At 39.5% G+C, this 21,190-nt stretch overlaps 1 protein-coding gene and 1 pseudogene across 1 annotated transcript; both read left to right on the top strand.

Annotated features, from left to right (window-relative positions):
- The first annotated feature begins 3,683 nt into the window (after positions 1-3,683).
- On the top strand, positions 3,684-14,898 carry LOC129412133 (zinc finger protein 135-like). The gene is made up of 3 exons (XM_055165205.1): positions 3,684-3,738; positions 6,826-7,440; positions 12,807-14,898. Exons 2-3 carry the CDS (start codon positions 6,848-6,850, stop codon positions 13,402-13,404), a joined length of 1,191 nt encoding a protein of 396 aa, XP_055021180.1. The 5' UTR covers positions 3,684-3,738; positions 6,826-6,847; the 3' UTR covers positions 13,405-14,898.
- Positions 14,899-15,250: 352 nt separating this feature from the next.
- Positions 15,251-20,550, top strand: LOC129412125 (zinc finger protein 271-like; annotated as a pseudogene).
- The last annotated feature ends 640 nt before the right edge of the window (positions 20,551-21,190 follow it).

The raw sequence follows: 21,190 nt of genomic DNA, 5'->3' as shown, positions 1-21,190 counted from the left end.
CAGTGTTGTTTTTGTCCTGGTCGTGGAACACTGGACCAGCTCTTCACTCTCCATCAGGTGCTCGATGGTTCATAGAAGTTTGTCCAACCAGTCCACATGTGCTTTGTGGATCTGGAGGTGTTCGACCGTGTTCCTCGTGGTGTCCTGTGGGGGGTGCTCTGGGAGAATTTATTTTAACTACACGTGCTGTACAATGGTTTAATAATTTTACAATATAAAATATATGTTACCATGGCTTATTAAAATTTTGTAAGACATCTGGCAGGTTCTTTTGTGCTGATTCTTTTCCCTGCAGCAGGTCAATACAGACAACACCCCCCTAGTATATTTTTCACAGAAGAAAGAGGTTTTGAGATATCTGTTGAAAAATTGATTGAGACTATTAAGTAGGGCTGGGTATCATTAAGAAGTTGCCAGTACGATACATACCTCGATACGCAGGCCACGATATGATGCATATCTTGATACAGTGCACTTTCGATTCGATATGATATATTTCAAATCGATTCGATACAGTTCAATACAAAATAAAGGCTAAATCATGGCTGTGATACTAAAAGTCTTTGTTAAACCACTTCTTGTGCAAAGTTCATATGAAACACAAACATTTAAATCCTCAAAACAGAGTCAAAATGTCAAATGTGTCGCATAAATGAGTTTCCTTTCACTCCACAAGCAACAAAACTGTAGCATTGTAACAAAATAATTTAGTAAAACACACATAAAAATATTCTTGGTGATATATCGATACAGTAGCCCACGATATTGATACTGTATCATCACATTAAATGATACGATATATCGATATTCCGATATTTTTGCACACCCCTACTATTAAGTTGAGATGTGACAGGTAAAGAAAAAGGGGGTCATTCCACGCCATTTCATAAAATTTCCATAAAATCTCACGCATCATGTTTTTTTTTTGAAAAAAATACTAGCTGGTCCCTTACTATCATGTACCAACCCTGTGAAGTTTTAGTGATTTTTGATCATTACTTTTCAAGTTACAGCTCATTTTATGAGGGGAGTATGCATGTCCATAAGTATCACACAGAGAGGGCTGAAATTTTGTAGGCTTGTACTCCTCTACTCTGTGTTGAAATCACAATTATCGAAAGTTTTGTATCTCAACTATTTGTCATTTTATATGAACTTAAAAATGAAATAAAAACTTGTTCATTTCTGTGGTGTATCATTTTTATCCCCTTTTTAAACCTACTTGTAGGTGTCTGAGACCCTTAATTTTTTTTTGAGAATCAAGATATGTACTAGGACTGTTAAAAGAAATCACCAAATGTTGAAAATTTGAAATGTGTTATGTGTGAGGGTCCTGTTAAAAACAAGAAAATGCAACATGGTCCGATTTTCACATGTAATTTATGGCATGTGGGTAGTGATAAAAAATTTTTGAATAATTTTCTTTGAAAGACCAGAAAAAGACCTTTCATATGGTACCAAACATATGTATTTTATGAAGCTCCTTCAATTTTAATTGTATCTTGAACATTCACATTTGACACAATGACACGAGTATACAGTGACCATGTACTATGTTTTATTCCAGCAGCTAAAGCTCCCAAACATGAACAAGAATTAATCAACAGGATGTGTTACAAGATATCTAAAAACCCAGAACACAGACCTCGTACATCTTATTTGTCATCAGTATCAGTAGGCACATCTTTATAAACCCGCAGTCGGTGCTGAAGCTTTTGGATTTTCTGGCCGAGGTCATGGCAGCATGGACAGTCCCCACAAGCTTGACCACCAGAATTCTCCTCAACCTGTGGAGGCTTTTTCATCCCTGGTGGACTGGTTTTAGATGGTTCAGTTGATCATGTGGACTGGGGTGTGGCCTTGTAACTTGTACCAGGCGCTTTGTCATCTGTGCACTTCATTAATTTCTTGGGAGTCGGCTCTTGGTCCTATGGTGATCCAAACATGTACTGGCTCTCTTAAAATATATAACAAAAAAAACTTCAAAACAAATGTGCATTTGGAACTATATAGGTCCACCCCAGAATAAAGAAGAATATTATTTTTATATGCGATAAATTCCCACAAATCCTGAAATTTCCCTTAAATGGACAACCTTAACACTTTCCATTTAAGGCTCCATAAAACTTTCTTTACCTGCTCAGGCAATCCAAACATGATAGGAAACCGTTTCCTCACTTCTTGGCTGCTTCCGGATGTTTGAGTTCCTTGCGCATCTAAATCTAAATCTATTGTCATGTTTTGCATCGTCTTGAACATCAATGTGCCGTCCACAACTAACAGAAGACAATATCATATTGTTGAACATGACTTGATTGTTTCTTTAATATGAGAATAAGCGACAGCTGTTATCTTGGATGTCAGATAACTTGTCAGATCAAAATTATTATGAAACCATTTGATTCAGTCTTTAAATGTTTAGTGACCTTAGCTGCTGGAATAAAACATAGTACATGGTCACTGTATACTCGTGTCATTGTGTCAAATGTGAATGTTCAAGATACAATTAAAATTGAAGGAGCTTCATAAAATACATATGTTTGGTACCATATGAAAGGTCTTTTTCTGGTCTTTCAAAGAAAATTATTCAAAAAAATTTTCACTACCCACATGCCATAAATTACATGTGAAAATCAGACCATGTTGCATTTTCTTGTTTTTAACAGGACCCTCACACATAACCTATTTCAAATTTTCAACATTTGGTGATTTCTTTTAACAGTCCTAGTACATATCTTGATTCTCAAAAAAAATTAAGAGTCTCGGACACCTACAAGTAGGTTTTAAAATGGGATAAAAATGGTACGCCACACAAATGAACAAGTTTTGTTTTTTTTCATTTTTAAGTTCATATAAAATGACAATGAGTTGAGATACAAAACTTTCAAAAGTTATTTGAACACAGAGTGGAGGAGTACAAGCCTACAAAATTTCAGCCCTCTATGTGTGATACTTACGGAGATATCAACCTGTGAAAACAGCTGAGAAAGAATTATGCGATGTTGAGCCGTAAATTGCCACATACTCCCCTAACTAAATGAGCTGTAACTTGAAAAACAATGATAAAAAATCACTAAAACCTCACAGGGTTGGAACATGATAGTAAGGGACTATTTGGTATTTTTTTCAAATTTTTTTGAGATCAAAGTGTGTGGGCCATTTGGTGAAATGGCGTGGAATGACCCTAGGGAAACTCAAGCTGCTGCCATTTTTTCTGAAATAAAGCCCTTCAATTCAGCCATTTTATTTATTTTCTCTACTTCATTTTAAACTGTTGCCCTGTATATAATGTAAACCTACTGTGTGTTTCAGTGTTAAAAATACATTTTTGTTGAAATGTTTTTCACTTCTATGTTCATACATTCAGACAATAATAAAACTATGCTACTTCTGTATCACAATCATAATGTAAATCTGACATTATGAGGTCCTGGACCTCCACTTGAGGAAATTTTCCCCAACCACCTCAAAGTTTAGTTGAATACCCCTCCCTGCATTAGGATAAATATTTACATATAATACACATTAAAAACATGAACATTCAATTATACAAATACCACAATTTTTCTCAGAATATAAGAATCTACATTTTTTATAAACCAAGCCCCCGCACACTTTCCACTTTTCAAAGTTCTCACCCGGAACCAAAATAAGCCGGGTGAAGTCCGTCGGAGCGCTTTTGGCAGACACCACCCGGAAGACGCCGCCGCAGTTGGTCCGAGCCGCCCGCCGTCATCGGTAAGTTTTACTCATGGATCTATGTTTTACACTTTTAACAAATATAGATCCATGTTCTAGCTCCACATTTATCCATTTTTGGTATCAAGACTCATAGATTTAGAATCTCGCGTTCAGCCTCTTGAAATGCGTTAATACAGCCGCCATCTTGGTGCGGGGGCTCCCTGGTTTAAGGCAGAGGTCTTCAACGGGGGTCGCGAAATCTTTGGCTCATTAAACTTTTAGATATTTTTATATATTTGTATTAGAGCCCGACCGATATATCGGCTGGCCGATATTATCGGCCAATATGGGCACCTGGAGACATATCGGCTATCGGCCGATATGCTCGCTGATATGGGCCGATATTTCACGTGGGCATGTTATACCTCGTTATAAAGCTTAGACTGTCTACATTATGTTCATTTAATCCAATTTACAGACAGATAAATGTCCTAATATGTGGCTCCGCATCAGTATTTATCTGTGGTGTAATTTGTCTGTGTCCGTACTGTCCCTGAACACACCACAGAGTCACGTCACTTCACTCACGTGTTCTTGTTTACACCCGCAGCCGTGCGCAACACTGAGATTATATTCTTTTTACGGACAATCGGTTTGAGTCTGGATTAAAAGGACATTTATTAGTGCAGACTTGTGATGTGAGGAGGAGCCTGTGTGAGCGGTGAGTGTTGGAAATACATCGACTTTGAAGCTAGTTTAGGTTTTGTTAGCGGTTAGCTGCTGTAGCTCCCGCACATAAACAGACTGTTTTCTATTGGTCTATTGTAAAGTGACTGTATTGGCCGTACGTTTGTTACTGGACCAGCATTGATATGTAAATGAGCTGTGAATAGACGTGTGAATGAATCCACATTTATGCATATAATTAATTACCGCTGTGCGCACGTTTTTACGGCTAAAGGCTAATAGCGATAGTTTACTAGCTAGGAGTTATGGGTCGGTCACGATCGAAGCGGCTCTTAGATCCGGCTCTTTGAAGCGAACAACGGGAGCATGTTTCTTATTGGGAGCCGTGTTTTCTCTTTTTCTCACTTTTTCTCTTCAAGCCGCTTGTAGACCCGTAGTTTGACAGCAGCAGCGGCTGAAAACGAAACTTTCAGAAATATGCGTGTGCATAGGATAAAAAAAGTGCATATTTGGCTGCAGTTCAGTATAAAATAAATAAACCAGGACTAATCTTGGGCTCGAGTGAGGGAGAGAGATAGAAATCGAGTCCCGACACTCAGTCCTGGTTAAGTTCTGGTTTAGTCCTGTTTCACACATGGTTTAAATCTGTTTTAGTCCTGGTTTAGTCCTTTTTCAGTCCTGGTTCAGTTCTGGTTTAGTCCTGCTTGCAACAAAACAATCTCAAGAGTCACTTGGGAGCCGAAAGAGCCAGCTGCTTTAGTGAGCCGAGCCAAAAGAGCCGGTTCTCCAAAAAAAAACTGGAATCCCCATCACTAGTAGCTAGAATGTGATGCAAAAATGCCATTAGGCCAATCTACTGTATGTAAATATGACATAAATATGATATAAAGAGTCAGAATAACAATAAATGTTGCCTAAAAAAGTTTTTTAAACAATTCAAGATTTAAAGTGAATTTTTACATCACTAAATATATCGGTGATTATATCGGCTATCGGCAGCTCCAACTCCCATTATATCCGTTTCATATCGGCCACAACAAAATCCATATCGGTCGGGCTCTAATTTATATTATATGTATATTTATGTATTATTTCTGAAGGATGAGGATGAAGTGGTTTTCAGTGGGTTCTGTCTAGGGATGGGTATGATTAATCGATAATTGATCATTAAGAATTTCATCGATTACGTTAATTTTAATCGACAAACCAAATGTAGGTTGCTGTGCGTAGCGTGACCAAACAGGGGTCCGTATGTGTCTCTCTGCACTCAGAAGGAGCGAGACACAAACATTCGGTCAGTCTGCAACGTACCGAAGCACAAATGTGTATTTAACGATGACTTGTACAAGAAATTCCAGGCTTTCCGTTGCGTTCGGGACAAGTGGGAGTCCATGTGCACAGTGTACAATGCAGGAACATATGTTTCGGTGTCCAGTGGGAAAAAACGCTTTACCAGGTGAGAGTCGCGCAATGTTGATGACAAGTCCCCACGTCCCTCCCCCATGTCCCTCCCCCCATACAGTGTCCTGGTTTTGACAAACACATATCTGGTCACACTAACCTGTATTCCACTGAGTCATGTCTTTTAATCCAACAGAAATTGACCGCATCAGCGACACAAGAGCTGTAGTTTTATCTTCGCTGAGTTTATGCAAATTAGCGATGTGGTTTTAAGTTTCGTTTTTGTGAGAGTTGCGCAAAACCGAATTAAACACATTATAATGTCAAACAGATTGATGTGGCTCGAGAGTCGTTACGGTTTATATGTTGTAAAGTTGAATTTATTTATGCAGATTAGTAGTGCAGATAGTAATAATAATGATGATCATTTTAATATAAAAACGTTAATGATTAATCGATAATCGATCGTTAATTCTTCCGACGATCGATTAAGAAAATTTCATCGAATGCCCATCCTTAGTTCTGTCTGCACTCACGGCAGAACACCGGAGCAGCTCCATCGCACCCACGAGCTCATTTACGTATTAATATATTTATGTAATACGATATGTTTACGTTCTTTTGTGAGGCTCTGTCCTCACATTTGCCCAAAACTGATGAAAACAAGCTTTTTACCTTCTCCAGAGGAGCAGACTGTGTCCTTTATCTGCTGTTCTGACTCCAAAAGTGCATTAGTGTCCAACATGAAGAGATGAAACCATGGTCCAAGTCCCGGTCCAGTCAGGTCCGCGATACAAGATCCTGGAGCCGAATGCACGAGCTGGTGCACGCCATGTTTCCTTAATTTGATTTTCTTTTGCTACAGACAGAAAAGGTGTGACTTTAAAATAAAATACAAACTTAGTTGATGCTTTCAGCCATAATGTAACCTGCTTGTAAAACACACATTGAAACATTCTTACATATGATTTACTATGTGTGATTTTATGTATATTTAGTGTGAACAGTTAAAAAAGTAATTTTACTTGACACTTCCTTTCCTTTGTTCTAATGCAGAGCGACAAGATCCACCAACAGAATGGGGTTCACATGTGACCAGTGTGGAAAGGTGTGGCCAAGACTTTCCGGACTGAAAAGACATTACAGAAGCCACACTGGAGAAAGACCATACAGGTGTGACCAGTGTGGGACAGGATTTATAAACATCAGTGGCGTCCGTCAACATATGAGAACTCACACAGGAGAGAAACCATTTGAATGTGACCAGTGTGGAAAGGCGTTTATACTATCTGGTAATCTCCATCAACATATGAGAACTCATACAGGAGAGAAACCATACAAATGTGACCAGTGTGGAAAGGAATATACAAGCCCCTCTGTCCTCCGTAAACATATGAGAATCCACACCGGGGAAAAACCATACGAATGTGATATTTGTGAAAAGAGATTTTCACAGTCAACCCACCTTATGTCACATTTGAGAATCCACACTGGAGAGAAGCCCTTCGAGTGTGACCAGTGTGGGAAAAGGTTCTCTACATCATCCAATCTCAAAGCACACATGAGAATTCACTCCTGGGACATAGTATATGAGTGTGACCAGTGTGAAAAGGCTTTTAAAACATCCCAGCAACTCTCCAGTCACTACAAAACGCACACAGGAGACGAACCAGACGACTGAAGAAAGAGGGGAAGGCTTTCAGGTCTGTGAGGAACATGTCCAAATCTTCCAGACTGAAGAGAAAAGCTGCAGCTGTGACTTTCAGAAAACCTGCTCATCTGAAGCTGCACCCTCTTTAACACACTAAAGGAGAAAGAGCTGCTGAGGCCGGATCAAGTGAAACTAAAGTCAGGCTCAAAAAGGTACAGATCAGGCTTCAGAGACTCCAGACTGTGGAGTTGAGCTCTGTGTAGTGTGAAAAATTAAAAGCTTAAGCTGATATGTACAGGTTTCTTTTTTTATTATTATTTTTATTAGACAGAGATTTTAGCAGACTGTATTGTTTTTACAGTGAAGAATAAGATGGACAAACTTCAGCTCAGGGGTGGTCCCTCTGTTTAAGAAGAGGGACTGCAAGGTGTGTTCCAACTACAGGGGAATCACACTCCTCAGCCTCACCGGTCAGGTCTATTCCAGGGGACTGGAGAGGAGAATCCGGCCGATAGTCGAACCTCGGATCCCGGAGGAGCAGTGTGGAATTCGTCCTGGTCGTGGAACACTGGACCAGTTCTACTCTCTCCATCAGGTGCTCGATGGTTCATGGAAGTTTGTCCAACCAGTCCACATGTGCTTTGTGGATCTGAAGAAGGTGTTTGACCGTGTTCCTCATGGCGTCCTGTGGGGGACGCTCTGGGAGAATGTATTTTAACTACACATGCTGTACGTTGGTTTAATAATTTTACAATCTAAAGTATGTTACCATGGCTTGTTAAACTTATTTTTAAGACATCTGGCTGATTCTTTTTTGCTGATTCTTTTCCGGTCAATACAGGCAACACCCCCCTAGTATATTTTTCACAGAGGAAAGATGTTTTGAGATATCTGTTGAAAAATTGATTGAGACTATCAAGTCGAGATGTGACAGGTAAAGAAAAAGGGAAACTCAAGCTGCTGCGTATTTTTTATTTTTATTTTTTTATAAGATGCAGAATACAGCCATTTTATTTATTTTCTCTAATTCATTTTAAAGTGCAGCCCTGTATATAATGTAATCCTACTGTGTGTTTCAGTGTAAAAAATACATTTTTGATGAAATGTTTTTCACTTCGATGTTCATACATTAAGACAGTGTTAAAACTATGCTACTGCTGTATCACAATGATAATGCAAGTCTGACATTATGAGGTCCTGGACCTCCACTTGAGATTTTATCCAACCTCCTTGAATTTTATTTGAATACCCCTCCCTACATAAGGATAAATATTCACATATAATACACACTAAAAACATGAACATTCAATTATACAAATCCACACCGTTTTTCTCAGAATTTAAGAATCTATATTTTTATAAACCAAGCCCCCGCACACTTTACACTTTTCAAAGTTCCCACCCGGAACCAAAATAAGCCGGGTGAAGTCCGTCGGAGCGCTTTTGGCAGACACCACCCGGAAAACGCCGCCGCAGTTGGTCCGAGCCGCCCGCTGCTGTCGGTAAGTTTTACTCATGTTACTCAAATATAGATCCATGTTCTAACTCCACATTTATCCATTTTTGGAATCGAGACTCACAGATTTAGAATCTCGCGTTCAGCCTCTTGAAATGCGTTAATACAGCCGCCATCTTGGTGCGGGGGCTCCCTGGTTTAAGGCAGAGGTCTTCAACGGGGGGTCGCGAAATCTTTGGCTCGTTAGACTTTTAGATATTTTTATGTATTTATATTATATATATATATATTTATATATTATATCTGAAGGATGAGGATGAAGTGGTTTTCAGTGGGTTCTGTCTGCACACACGGCAGAACACCGGAGCGGCTCCATCGCACCCACGAGCTCATTTACGTATTAATATATTTACGTAATACGTTATGTTTACGTTCTTTTGTGAGGCTCTGTCCTCACATTTGTCCAAAACTAATGAAAACCAGCTTCTTACCTTCTCCAGAGGAGCAGAGTGTGTCCTCTATCTGCTGTTCTGACTCCAAAAGTGAATTAGTGTCCAACATGAAGAGATGAAACCATGGTCCAAGTCCTGGTCCAGTCAGGTCCGCGATACAAGGTCCTGGAGCTGAATGCACGAGCTGGTTGTAAAACTACTCCTAATCCCACTTGCCACTTAAATCTGAAAGTTACATGAGTCCATATTAGGACTCAGAAAGAGAGAGCACATCACCCCAGTACTGAAGTCTCTGCACTGGCTTCCTGTGAGCTTCAGGATAGATTTTAAAGTTATTTTATTGGTTTATAAAGCTCTTAATGGTCTTAGTCCTATTTATTTATCTGATCTGCTTTTATAATATGAGCCCTCTCGGACTCTCAGGTCCTCAGGTAGTCTTCTTTTAACTGTCCCAAGAGTCCAGACTAAAACTCACGGTGAGGCATCTTTTAGCTTTTACGGCCCCCGTCTGTGGAACAGTCTGCCTGAGGATCTGAGGTCCGCTGCGAGTGTTCATATTTTTAAAAGTAAACTTAAAACATATCTTTTTAATTTAGCTTTTAACTGAAACTTTTACCTGTTTTAACTTAAATTATCATTATTATTGTTATTATTATGGTAGTTTTAAATTAAATTATCATTACTATTTTATTTTGTCTCCATCTGGTCTTAGCTATACACTTTTAATTTTTACTATAACTTTTAAGAGCTTTATGTTTATTAGTTTTGTAGTTTTTATGTTTCTGTTTAAATTGTGGTATGGGGGGGGGGGGGGGTGGGGGGGGTGTTAATTAATGTATTAAAAATGTTTCTGTTGCATGTGAAGCACTTTGTGCTACATTTCAAATGTATGAAAAGTGCTATACAAATAAAGTTTGATTGATTGATTGATATTAGCTCTAGGGCACCAGGTAGACTTAAGCCCTCTGCGCTACGCCCAGGTGAATCTGGGAACACCATCCCAGTGACTATACGTGAGCTGTTACTCACCTCCTTCTCTGATCAACTTAAATCATGGCTGTTGGATAATCAGATCTCTCCTCACAACTGAACTTAAACAGCCCCTTTTGCTCATCACCTGAGGATTGAAATGATGTTTGTACATAGACCTGTAAATAGATGGATAAATAGATGGTGGAACAGAATTTAATGCTGTGCATGTGGAACGGTCAGTCCCAATCACTCAGCAGAGCTGTTTTTCTGTCCTTGCAGAATTAAAGGTGCACTGTTCCACCAAAGCCCTGGCTTCTGTCGTCACATGTGTTACATTTGTCATTTCCACTGAACATGTGGATTAGAATTCAGAGCAAAAAAGTTGTCAAATATCTCTGTGTATGTTTCCTTAATTAGGCCCGAGCCCCGACAGGGCGTAGGGCCTATTGCTTCCGCTAAGCGGAGCGAATGGGGAGCGACGTGCGCATGTCCGAATGCGACAAGACGACATGCAACTATGTCCACGGTCGCCCCCGGCACGAACAGCAGTATCCCAGTAACCCACGCCCAAGGCCTGGCTCATATTTACTACTGCTAAAATGAATGGAAGTCAATGGGAGGTCAGGGGGCGACCCCGACGAGATGGTGCAGACGCGCCCGTCACTCACCAATGACCCCATGGTGACGTGGGGAAGGTCGAGAGCTTTCAAAAAATGTATAATATGTTGTTCTAATGTTTTCGTATATATTGTTTTTGCTCGAATTATTATTATTTTATTTTTTTTTTTATTATTATTATTCTGCTCTTTAAACCCTAATTTGACCCCCTAAACACGTTCAAAAACTCACCAAACTTGGCACAATATTCAGAAGTGGCGAAAAATTCGATAAAATATAGGTTTCGTGCATGGGCATAAAAAAATGGCGACACAGCGCCACCTGGAAAAGTCAAAAATTTCGCGCCTATGGGAGATGTCCCGGTCAACTTTGTCGTAGAGCCACGAAATTCGGCACAGACATTCATCATGTGAAAAAAAACAAAAAATATTATTATGGCCACTCCCCCTGACAAACCAGAAGGCGGCCATCTTGGATTGAAATTTGAGTCTGCGTTTTCGCTGACGTTGCATTTGAACGAACTCCTCTGAAGGCGCTTCACCCACAGGGCTGAAAATCACCGTACATCATCTAGAGAAGTGGAACATCTAAAGTTAGCTTATTTTTTTTTGATAACTGTCACAGTTTACGTGCGGCGAAGCCGCAAATTTCAGTAAAAATTTCGCCTAATTTCAAGGTGACATTATTTGCTCCTGTTCGCACAGACTTAGTGCTGAAATTTGAATCACTAATGCGTGATCTCAGTCTGAATATAATACACTATAAAACATGAAAAAACACTATAGCGCCCCTACCATAGACATGAAACATCAACATTATCAGATCTGCACCAAATTTGGGAATTAAATTCTATGCATAATTACGAGCAAAAAAGTATATTATGGAAATGGAGAATTTTTCACCGTTGGCCAGCAGGGGTGCTAAAACTCCTCCCAAAAATAGAAAAAAATATATTACACGCACATGCTTAGTCCGATCGTGCTGAAATTTGAATCACTAATCCGTGATCTCAGTCTGAATATAATACACTATAAAACATATGAAAAGTGAACACTATAGCGCCCCCTACCATAGACATGAAACGTCAACATTGTCAGATCTGCACCAAATTTGGGAATTACATTCTATGTATGATTACGAGCAAAAAAATATATTACAGTCCTGGGGAATTTTTCATTGTTGGCCAGCAGGGGCGCAAAAACTCCCCCCAAAAATGTAAGAAAATATATTACACGCACATGCTTAGTCCGATCATGCTGAAATTTGAATCACTAATGCATGATCTCAGCCTGAATATAATTCACTATAAAACATATGAAAAGTGAACACTATAGCACCCCTTACCATAGACATGAAACGTCAACATTGTCGGATTTGTTCCAAATTTGGGAATTCAATTCAATTAATGACTAGAAACAAAAACATATATTACTGACATGGGCATTTTTCAAGGTTGGCCAGCAGGGGGCGCAAAGAACATTTAAGGCCCACTATGTAATTTCACTGTTTGTAGGCACAGAGTTTGCGGGCACAGCATTTAGGGTATGGTGTTGGCGGGGCGCACCATTTGCAGGCGCGGCGTTCGCTGGCGCAGTGTTTGCGGGCACGGCGGGCGAGGGCCGTTCGACGCCGCTTGCAGCTTTAATTTGATTTTCTTTTGCTACAGACAGAAAAAGTGTGACTTTAAAATAAAATACAAACTTAGTTGATACTTTCAGCCGGTTACTTTTCAGTAACCTGCTTGTAAAACACATATTGAAACATTCTTATATACGATTTACTATGTGTGATTTTACTTGTATTTAGTGTGAACAGTTAAAGTAATTTTACTTGATGCTTCCTTTCCTTTGTTCTAATGCAGAGTGACAAGATCCACCAACAGAATGGGGTTCACGTGTGACCAGTGTGGAAAGGTGTGGCCAAAACTTTCCGGACTGAAAAGACATTACAGAAGCCACACAGGAGAAAGACCATACAGCTGTGACCAGTGTGGGATGGGATTTATAAACATCAGTGGCCTCCATCAACATGTGAGAACTCACACAGGAGAGAAACCTTTTGAATGTGACCAGTGTGGAAAGGCGTTTATACTATCTGGTAATCTCCGTCAACATATGAGAACTCACACAGGAGAGAAACCATACAAATGTGACCAGTGTGGAAAGGAATTTACACGCCCCTCTGTCCTCCGTAAACATATGAGAATCCACACTGGGGAAAAACCATATGAATGTGATATTTGTGAAAAGAGATTTTCACAGTCAACCCACCTTATGTCACATTTGAGAATCCACACTGGAGAGAAACCCTTCGAGTGTGACCAGTGTGGGAAAAGGTTCTCTACATCATCCAATCTCAAAGCACACATGAGAACTCACTCCTGGGACATAGTATATGAGTGTGACCAGTGTGAAAAGGCTTTTAAAACATCCCAGCAACTCTCCAGTCACTACAAAACGCACACAGGAGACGAACCAGACGAATGAAGATAGAGGGGAAGGCTTTCAGTTCTGTGAGGAACATGTCCAAATCTTCCAGACTGAAGAGAAAAGCTGCAGCTGTGACCAGTGTGGAAGGACTTTGAGAAAACCTGCTCATCTGAAGCTGCACCCTCTTGAACACACTAAAGGAGAAAGAGCTGCTGAGACTGGATCAAGTGAACCTAAAGTCAGACTCAAAAAGGTACAGATCAGGCTTCAGAGACTCCAGACTGTGGAGTTGAGCTCTGTGTAGTGTGAAAAATTAAAAGCTTAAGCTGATATGTACAGGTTTCTTTTTTTATTATTATTATTAGACAGAGGTTTAAACAGACTGTATTGTTTTTACAGTCAAGAATAAGATGAACTAACTTTAGCTCAGGGGTGGTCTCTCTGTTTAAGAAGAGGGACTGGAGGGTGTGTTCCAACTTAGGGCTGTCGTGATAACCACAAAATGAATCACTGCGGTGCATGTTGGACCACCACCAGCACACCACGTGACCAACGTGACCCGACCTAGAGTCCTTCTCGGGTCAATTTTTGGAGACCCACACCAGCCTGGACCCGTTAACATTCCACCTGTTACCCACCCATGCCTGTGATAAATCACACACAGATTAAAATCATTCTAACTGAAGCATCTATCAGAATAGGAATTGAAAAGTTACGACTTAAAGAATTACAATCACGAAACGAAACACTTAAACGAAAACACTAAAACTTTCAAATCAGGCAAGAAATCTAGGGGTAATAATGGACTCAGACTTGAAATTTAACAGCCACATCAAATCAATAACATCTGCAACCTTTTACCATCTAAAAAACATAGCAAAAATCTAAGGTGTACTGTCTAAAGCAGACTTGGAGAAACTTATCCATGCGTTTGTCTCCAGTAGGTTAGATACTGTAATGTTCTGCTCACTGGTCTCTCCAAACGAGCTGTGAGACGCTGCAGAACATCCAGAACGCTGCAGCTTGGGTCCTGACTCAAACTAGGAAGTTCAAGCACATAAGTCTTGTGCTCAGGTCACTGCACTGGCTCCTGTGCCTCAGAGACTTTAAAGCAGCTCTGCTTGTACAAGTCTCTCCATGGCCGAGCACCAAGGTACATCTTTGACATGTTAGTGTCATATGAACCATCTCACACTCTGAGGAGCTCAGGGACCGGCCTCCTGCTGGTGCCCAGAGTCACGACTAAACAAGGGGAGTCAGAGTTTCAGGTTCACGCAGCTAAAACCTGGAACAGTCTGAACATGTGAGACAGACTCTTCTGTGACGCTGTTTAAATCCAGGCTCAAAACATTTCTGTTTAACTGTGCAAATAACTGAAAGGTTTTCATTCCGCACTCTTCCCTCCAATTTATGTGTCTCTTTTTTAATTTTAATCTTTATGATTATTTATGTTTTGATCTGTTTTTATTATGATTTTAATGTATTTCTTATTCTGTAAAGCACTTTGTGTACGAATTGTGCTGTACAAATAAACTTGCCTTGCCTTGCCTACTTCTGTATCACAATCATAATGTAAGTCTGACATTATGAGGTCCTGGACGTCCACTTGAGGAGATTTTCTCCAACCTCCTCAAATTTTAGTTGAATACCCCTCCCTGCATTAGGATAAATATTCACATAAAACCCACACTAAAAATATGAACATTCATTTATACCCGCTATTTTTCTCAGAATATAAGAATCTACATTTTTATAAACCAAGCCCCCGCACACTTTCCACTTTTCAAAGTTCCCACGCGGAACCAAAATAAGCCGAGTGAAGTCCGTCGGTGCACTTTTGGCAGACACCACCTGGAAGACGCCGCCGCAGTTGGTCCGAGCCGCCCGCCGCCATCGGTAAGTTTTACTCATGGATCTATGTTTTACACTTTTAACAAATATAGATCCATGTTCTAACTCCACATTTATCCATGTTTTGGTGTCAAGACTCACAGATTTAGAGTCTCGTTTTCAGACCCTTGAAATGTGTTAATACAGCCGCCATCTTGGTGCGGGGTCTCCCTGGTTTAAGGTAAAGTTTTTCACAGTTTCAGATGCGGGACGAACGAGCGGAGTAAGAAGACGAAAGAACAAAGCAAAACATTTCATAGGAACGATTTTATTTTGTAAGTCAGTGATACTGAATGTTATTGTGTTTTGCACCCAGACTGACTGAACCAGGACTGAACCAGGACTGAACCAGGACTAAACCAGGACTCATGTGAGTGACGTGACTCTGGGGGTGTGTTCAGGGACAGTACGGACACAGACACACACAAGTGACTCACATATGAGGACGTTTATCTGTCTGTAAATTGGATTAAATGAACATAATATTGAGAGTTTAAGCTTTATCACGATGAAATATCGGCCCATATCTGCAAGATTTAGGCCAATCACCGATATGTTTCCAGGTATCGGCCAACTGATATATCGGTCGGGCCCTAAGATAGTCCATGATCCTTTGCTCCATTTCAGTGCAGACGACAAGAAATAACAGTTTTAAGCACTTTTAAGTCTTAGTTCTTTGGATTAAGTCTTGTCAAGGTATTTTCAAGAGGAAAAAGTAGAATATTAACCGTTTTGTTTGCAGCCTTCACAAAATATTGCAATAAATATTATACCATGAGATGTATATTGTGAAAATATCGTACAGAGAGATTTGGATATTGTCACATCCCTAATCGTGAACCTTCCCACCATATTGTGAACTTTCCCACGATATCACAGTAAATATCATACCGTGATGATATCGTATTGTGAGACTTGGATATCGTTAGACCCTTAATGTTTATGCAAATCTAGGAATATGTTTTGTTGAGCCAAGTCGTATTTTGAAGTTATTCTTTTATAAACTATCTGTTAACTGCCGCTAGCATAGATGCTAAAGCCGCCCGAACTTCCAATGCATGGCTCTGTAAATGTTTATAAGCCATGTTTTTGTTTATTAATGCGCAGTTAACCGCTGTGTACAATTATAATATGTTATTTCAAGTACTGGTGATTAGGGACGGGCATTAGATGAAATTTTCTTAATCGATCGTCGGAAGAATTAACGATCGATTATCGATTAATCATTAATGTTTTTATATTAAAATGATCATCATTATTATTACTATCTGCACTACTAATCTGCATAAATAAATTCAACTTTACGACATATAAACCGTAACGACTCTAGAGTCACATCAATCCGTTTGACATTATAATGTGTTTAATTCGGTTTTGCGCAACTCTCACAGAAACGAAACTTAAAATCGCATCACTAATTTGCATAAACGTGAAGATAAAACTACAGCTCATGTGTCACTGATGTGGTTCAACTTCTGTCGGATTAAAAGACTAGTGCTGTCATGCGATAAAAAAAAATTGAGAGATTAATTAATCTAATTAATCTCATTTTAATCTCACCTAAAAATTGCTGAGAAAAGCCTTCAATTTGAGGTATTTTCATTTAAATTCATTATTACATTATTGTGGCAGATCAAAAGACTGATATAGATTAAAAAAAGTGACTTTATAAAGTAATTTATTGTGTAACAAATCTCTCCAAATTGGCTGTTGAGCCCAAGTCTCCATGAATAAGAAACTGTTTGTTGTAAAGTAGCAAAGACGAGGAAATCTGAACATAATAACTTTTGTCTACTTAAAGACAATAAAAAGTCCAGTCTTTCCTTAACCATATTAAAAATATTATTGACATAGAAATGCTTTATATATGAGATCACTGGTTTTAGTCCTGGTTTTAGTCCTGGTTTAGACCTGCTTTAGTCCTACTTTAGTCCTAGTTTAGTCCTGGAATGAATTAATCCTGGTTTTAGTTCTGGTTTAGTCCTGGTTTAGACCTGGTTTAGTCCTGGACTGGATAAGTCCTGGTTTTAGTCTTGGTGTTAGTTCTGGTTTAGAGGCGCACAGGAGGAAGCGCGGTTTACGTAGCGTACGCGAGAAAACACGATCCACACGCGGCTCACAGGAGCAGGTCGGTGTCCGCGCAGTAACTACGGAAGGAAACGTGGTCCGCGCGTTCTCAGGTTAATGACAATGATGAAGGTGTGTGTTTGTGTCTGTTTGTGTGCGTGTCCCCTCATGTGGCAGGTCACTATAGGACAGTAGTGCAGACATCATGAGCCTATGCAGGTTGTTTTCACCAGTGACATTTAAGTTGTAGGCGATTTTATATTTGTTATTTTCTTTTATACTTCACGTCGGGAGAATAATTTCCAAGACACGAATGTGTTTTTCCCTGTGCACTGCTGCCTCTGTTCTACTGGCTCTTCAACCTCGTCCATTGTGCGACTGACGCCGCCAACGTTAACAAGACGTTTACATCACTCTTACTGCCTGTGTGGGTTTCCGGCAATGAGTGGAATTACCGAAATAAATAAAAAAATGTATAAATGTGTTTTTTTGTGTGTGTGTTGTTGTCCCAACAACACATAAAAACAGGTTTTATAATAAAGCAACTCGCATACAGAAACGGTAAAGTTAGAGATTAAAAATGAGATTAACGCGATTAAAAAACATAACGCGCTAAATATGACTGTAATTAATTAATCGCAATTAACGCGATAATTTGACACCCCTATAAAAGACATGACTCAGGTGAATACAGGTTAGTGTGACCAGATTTGTGTTTGTCAAAACCAGGACACCGTACGGGGGCAGGGGGGGCGGGGCCTTGTCATCCACATTGAGCGACTCTCACCTGGAAAAACTTTTTCCCACTGAACACCGAAACATATGTGCTGCTTTATACACTGTGCACATGGACTCGCACTTGTCCCGAACGCAACGGAAAGTGTGGAATTTTTTGTACAAATCATCGTTAAATACACATTTGTGCTTTGGTACGTTGTAGACTGACCCACTGTTTGTGTCTCGCTCCTTCTGATGCAGAGACACATGTACAGACCTGTTTGGTCACAGCAACCTTCATTTGGTTTGTCGATTAAAATTTACGTAATCGATGAAATTCTTAATAATCAATTATTGATTAATCGACTGATCATGCCCATCCCTTCTGGTGATACAAGATACTGATTAGAACAGTACATGAAAATACATTCAGGGTTATTTTTATGAATTTCTACAATATCTGTAACAAATAATTTTGGAAATAACTGTGTAATTACTAAAGTATTAGTCTGCGTAGTCATACAGCAGAAGCAGTTCAGTGTAAGCTGTTGTTAACGGTCGGTCCCGATGACTTAGCAGAGCTGTTTTTCTGTCCTTACAGAATTAAAGTTGCACTGTTACACCAAAGCCCAGGCTTCTGTCGTCACGTGTGTTACATTTATCATTTCCACTGAACATGTGGATTACAATTCAGAACAAAAACGTTGTTAAATATCTCTGTGTATGTTTCCGTAATTTGATTTTCTTTTGCTACAGACAGAAAAAGTGTGCCTTTAAAATAAAATACAAACTTAGTTGATGCTTTCAGTGAAATGTAACTTGCTTGTAAAACACACATTGCTACATTCTTACATATGATTTAATATGTGTGATTTTATGTGTATTTTGTGTGAACAGTTAAAGTAATTTTACTTGACACTTCCTTTCTTTTGTTCTAATGCAGAGCGACAAGATCCACTGACAGAATGGGGTTCACATGTGACCAGTGTGGAAAGGAGTGGCCAAAACCTTACGGACTGAAAAGACACTACAGAATCCACACGGGAGAAAGACGATACAAGTGTGACCAGTGTGGGAAGGAATTTATACAATCTTGTAATCTCCATCAACATATGAGAATCCACACTGGGGAAAAACCATACAAGTGTGATGTTTGTGAAAAGGCATTTTCACAGTCAAGCAGCCTTAAATCACATATGAGAACTCACACAGGAGAGAAAACATTTGAATGTGACCAGTGTGGAAAGGCATTTATACACTCTAGTAATCTCCATCAGCATATGAGAATCCACTGGAGAGAAACCATTTGAATGTGACCAGTGTGGGAAGGCATTTCGAATATCTAGCGCCCTTGTTCGACATATGACAATCCACACAGGGGAAAAACCATACAAGTGTGATTTTTGTGAAAAGACATTTTCACGTCCAGGCCACTTTGTATCACATATTAAAGTCCACACTGGAGAGAGGCCATACAAGTGTAACCAGTGTGAGAAGGCATTTACGAATTCTTCTGCTCTCGTTCAACATATGAGAATCCACACAGGGGAAAAACCATACAAATGTGATGTTTGTGAAAAGGCATTTTCAGCTTCAGGCCACCTTGTGTCGCATATGACAATCCACACTGGAGAGAGGGCATATGAGTGTGACCAGTGTGAGAAAGCGTTTCAACGATCTAGTGCCCTTGTTCGACATATGACAATCCACACTGGAGAGAAGCCATACGAGTGTGACCAGTGTGGGAAAAGGTTCTCTGCATCATCCAATCTCAAATCACACATGAGAACTCACTCCCGGGACATAGTATATGAGTGTGACCAGTGTGAAAAGGCTTTTAAAACATCCCAGCAACTCTCCAGTCACTACAGAACACACACTGAGGAGATGAACCAGACGACTGAAGAAAGAGGAGAAGGCTTTCAGGTCTGTGAGGAACCGTCTGAAACATGTCCAAATCTTCCAGTCTGAAGAGAAAAGCTGCAGCTGTGACCAGACTCAAGCTGCTGCTGTTTGTTTTTTTTCTGAAATAAAGCCCTTTGTTTTAAGATGCACAATTCAGCCATTTTATTTATTTTCTCTAATTCATTTTAAACTGCAGCCCTGTATATAATGTAGACCTACTGTGTGTTTCAGTGTTAAAAATACATTGTGTTGAAATGTTTTTCACTTGTATTTTCATTGATTTGACAGTCCGATGTTCATACATTCAGACAATAATAAAACTATGCTGCTTCTGTATCACAATCATAATGTAAGTCTATGAGGTCCTGGACCTTCACTTGAGATTTTCTACAACCTCCTAAAATTTTAGATGAATACCCCTCCCTGCATTAGGATAAATAATCACATACAACACACACTAAAAATATGAACATTCAATTATAATAAACCCCGCTATTTTTCTCAGAAAATAAAAATCTACATTTTTATAAACCAAGCCCCCTTTGTAAGTGTTTCACATTAGATAACCTGAAAAAACAGGAAAAAATAAAGACACAACAGGCAGTGAGCCTCGCTTTAGTGCAGCATCGCTTCATTGTATGAAGGGGAGCGGCACTGGACTTTTCAAGAAGGGCCGTGGTTTCAGACATGCGACTAAGTCACTATACTGCCACCTTCTGGCGCACCTCGGTAATGCAAGAGTACCTTAAAATTAAATAAACGTGAGCAAATCATTACGATGACGAGTTAGTGCATTTTATCAATAAGGTAGCTTCTTATCAGTACAAATACTAATAGCCAAAAGACTAAATTACATAAAATGTGACTGCTTAATTTGTGTGTCACAAATGCTCTGCATGTATGCGGACATCACATTTTCAAAAAATACTTTTTCCAAAACTAAAGCAGAACACCATCACAATTTTGGGATATAATAAAAACTGATACCTAGTCTGTCTAAAATGGTCTAGTTGGTGGGTGCTGTCATTTTTTTGGTATAACGTGATAAAGATGGCACCAAATTTATTTTTTTCCATTTTTAACACTTAATATCTTGTAGAGCGTTCATCACAGAGGGTCAGTTTTAAACTATAAAGTACACAGCCTGTGTGGGAAGGTGTATGTTCAATATCAAACCTCTGTCTTTGAAATTGCACGTTCGACAGTCCTTGAAACATGCCTTCAGATTTGAAGGGTAGAATTTTTGAGCAAATTTCCACCTGAA

The sequence above is a fragment of the Boleophthalmus pectinirostris genome, unplaced genomic scaffold (genome assembly GCF_026225935.1).
Source record: "Boleophthalmus pectinirostris isolate CB_2022bp ecotype Guang Dong unplaced genomic scaffold, ASM2622593v1 HiC_scaffold_7, whole genome shotgun sequence".
NCBI lineage: Eukaryota > Metazoa > Chordata > Actinopteri > Gobiiformes > Gobiidae > Boleophthalmus > Boleophthalmus pectinirostris.
This window is presented reverse-complemented; position numbering and strand designations above follow the sequence as displayed.

What these genes read in the sequence shown, in the direction of transcription:
- LOC129412133 (XM_055165205.1), top strand. Translation starts at nt 6,848, where the DNA reads ATGGGGTTCACATGTGACCAGTGTGGAAAGGTGTGGCCAAGACTTTCC. An exon ending in ACGCACACAGGAGACGAACC is followed by an intron (nt 7,441 to 12,806) that starts AGACGACTGAAG and finishes CAACAGAATGGG; the next exon opens with GTTCACGTGTGACCAGTGTG.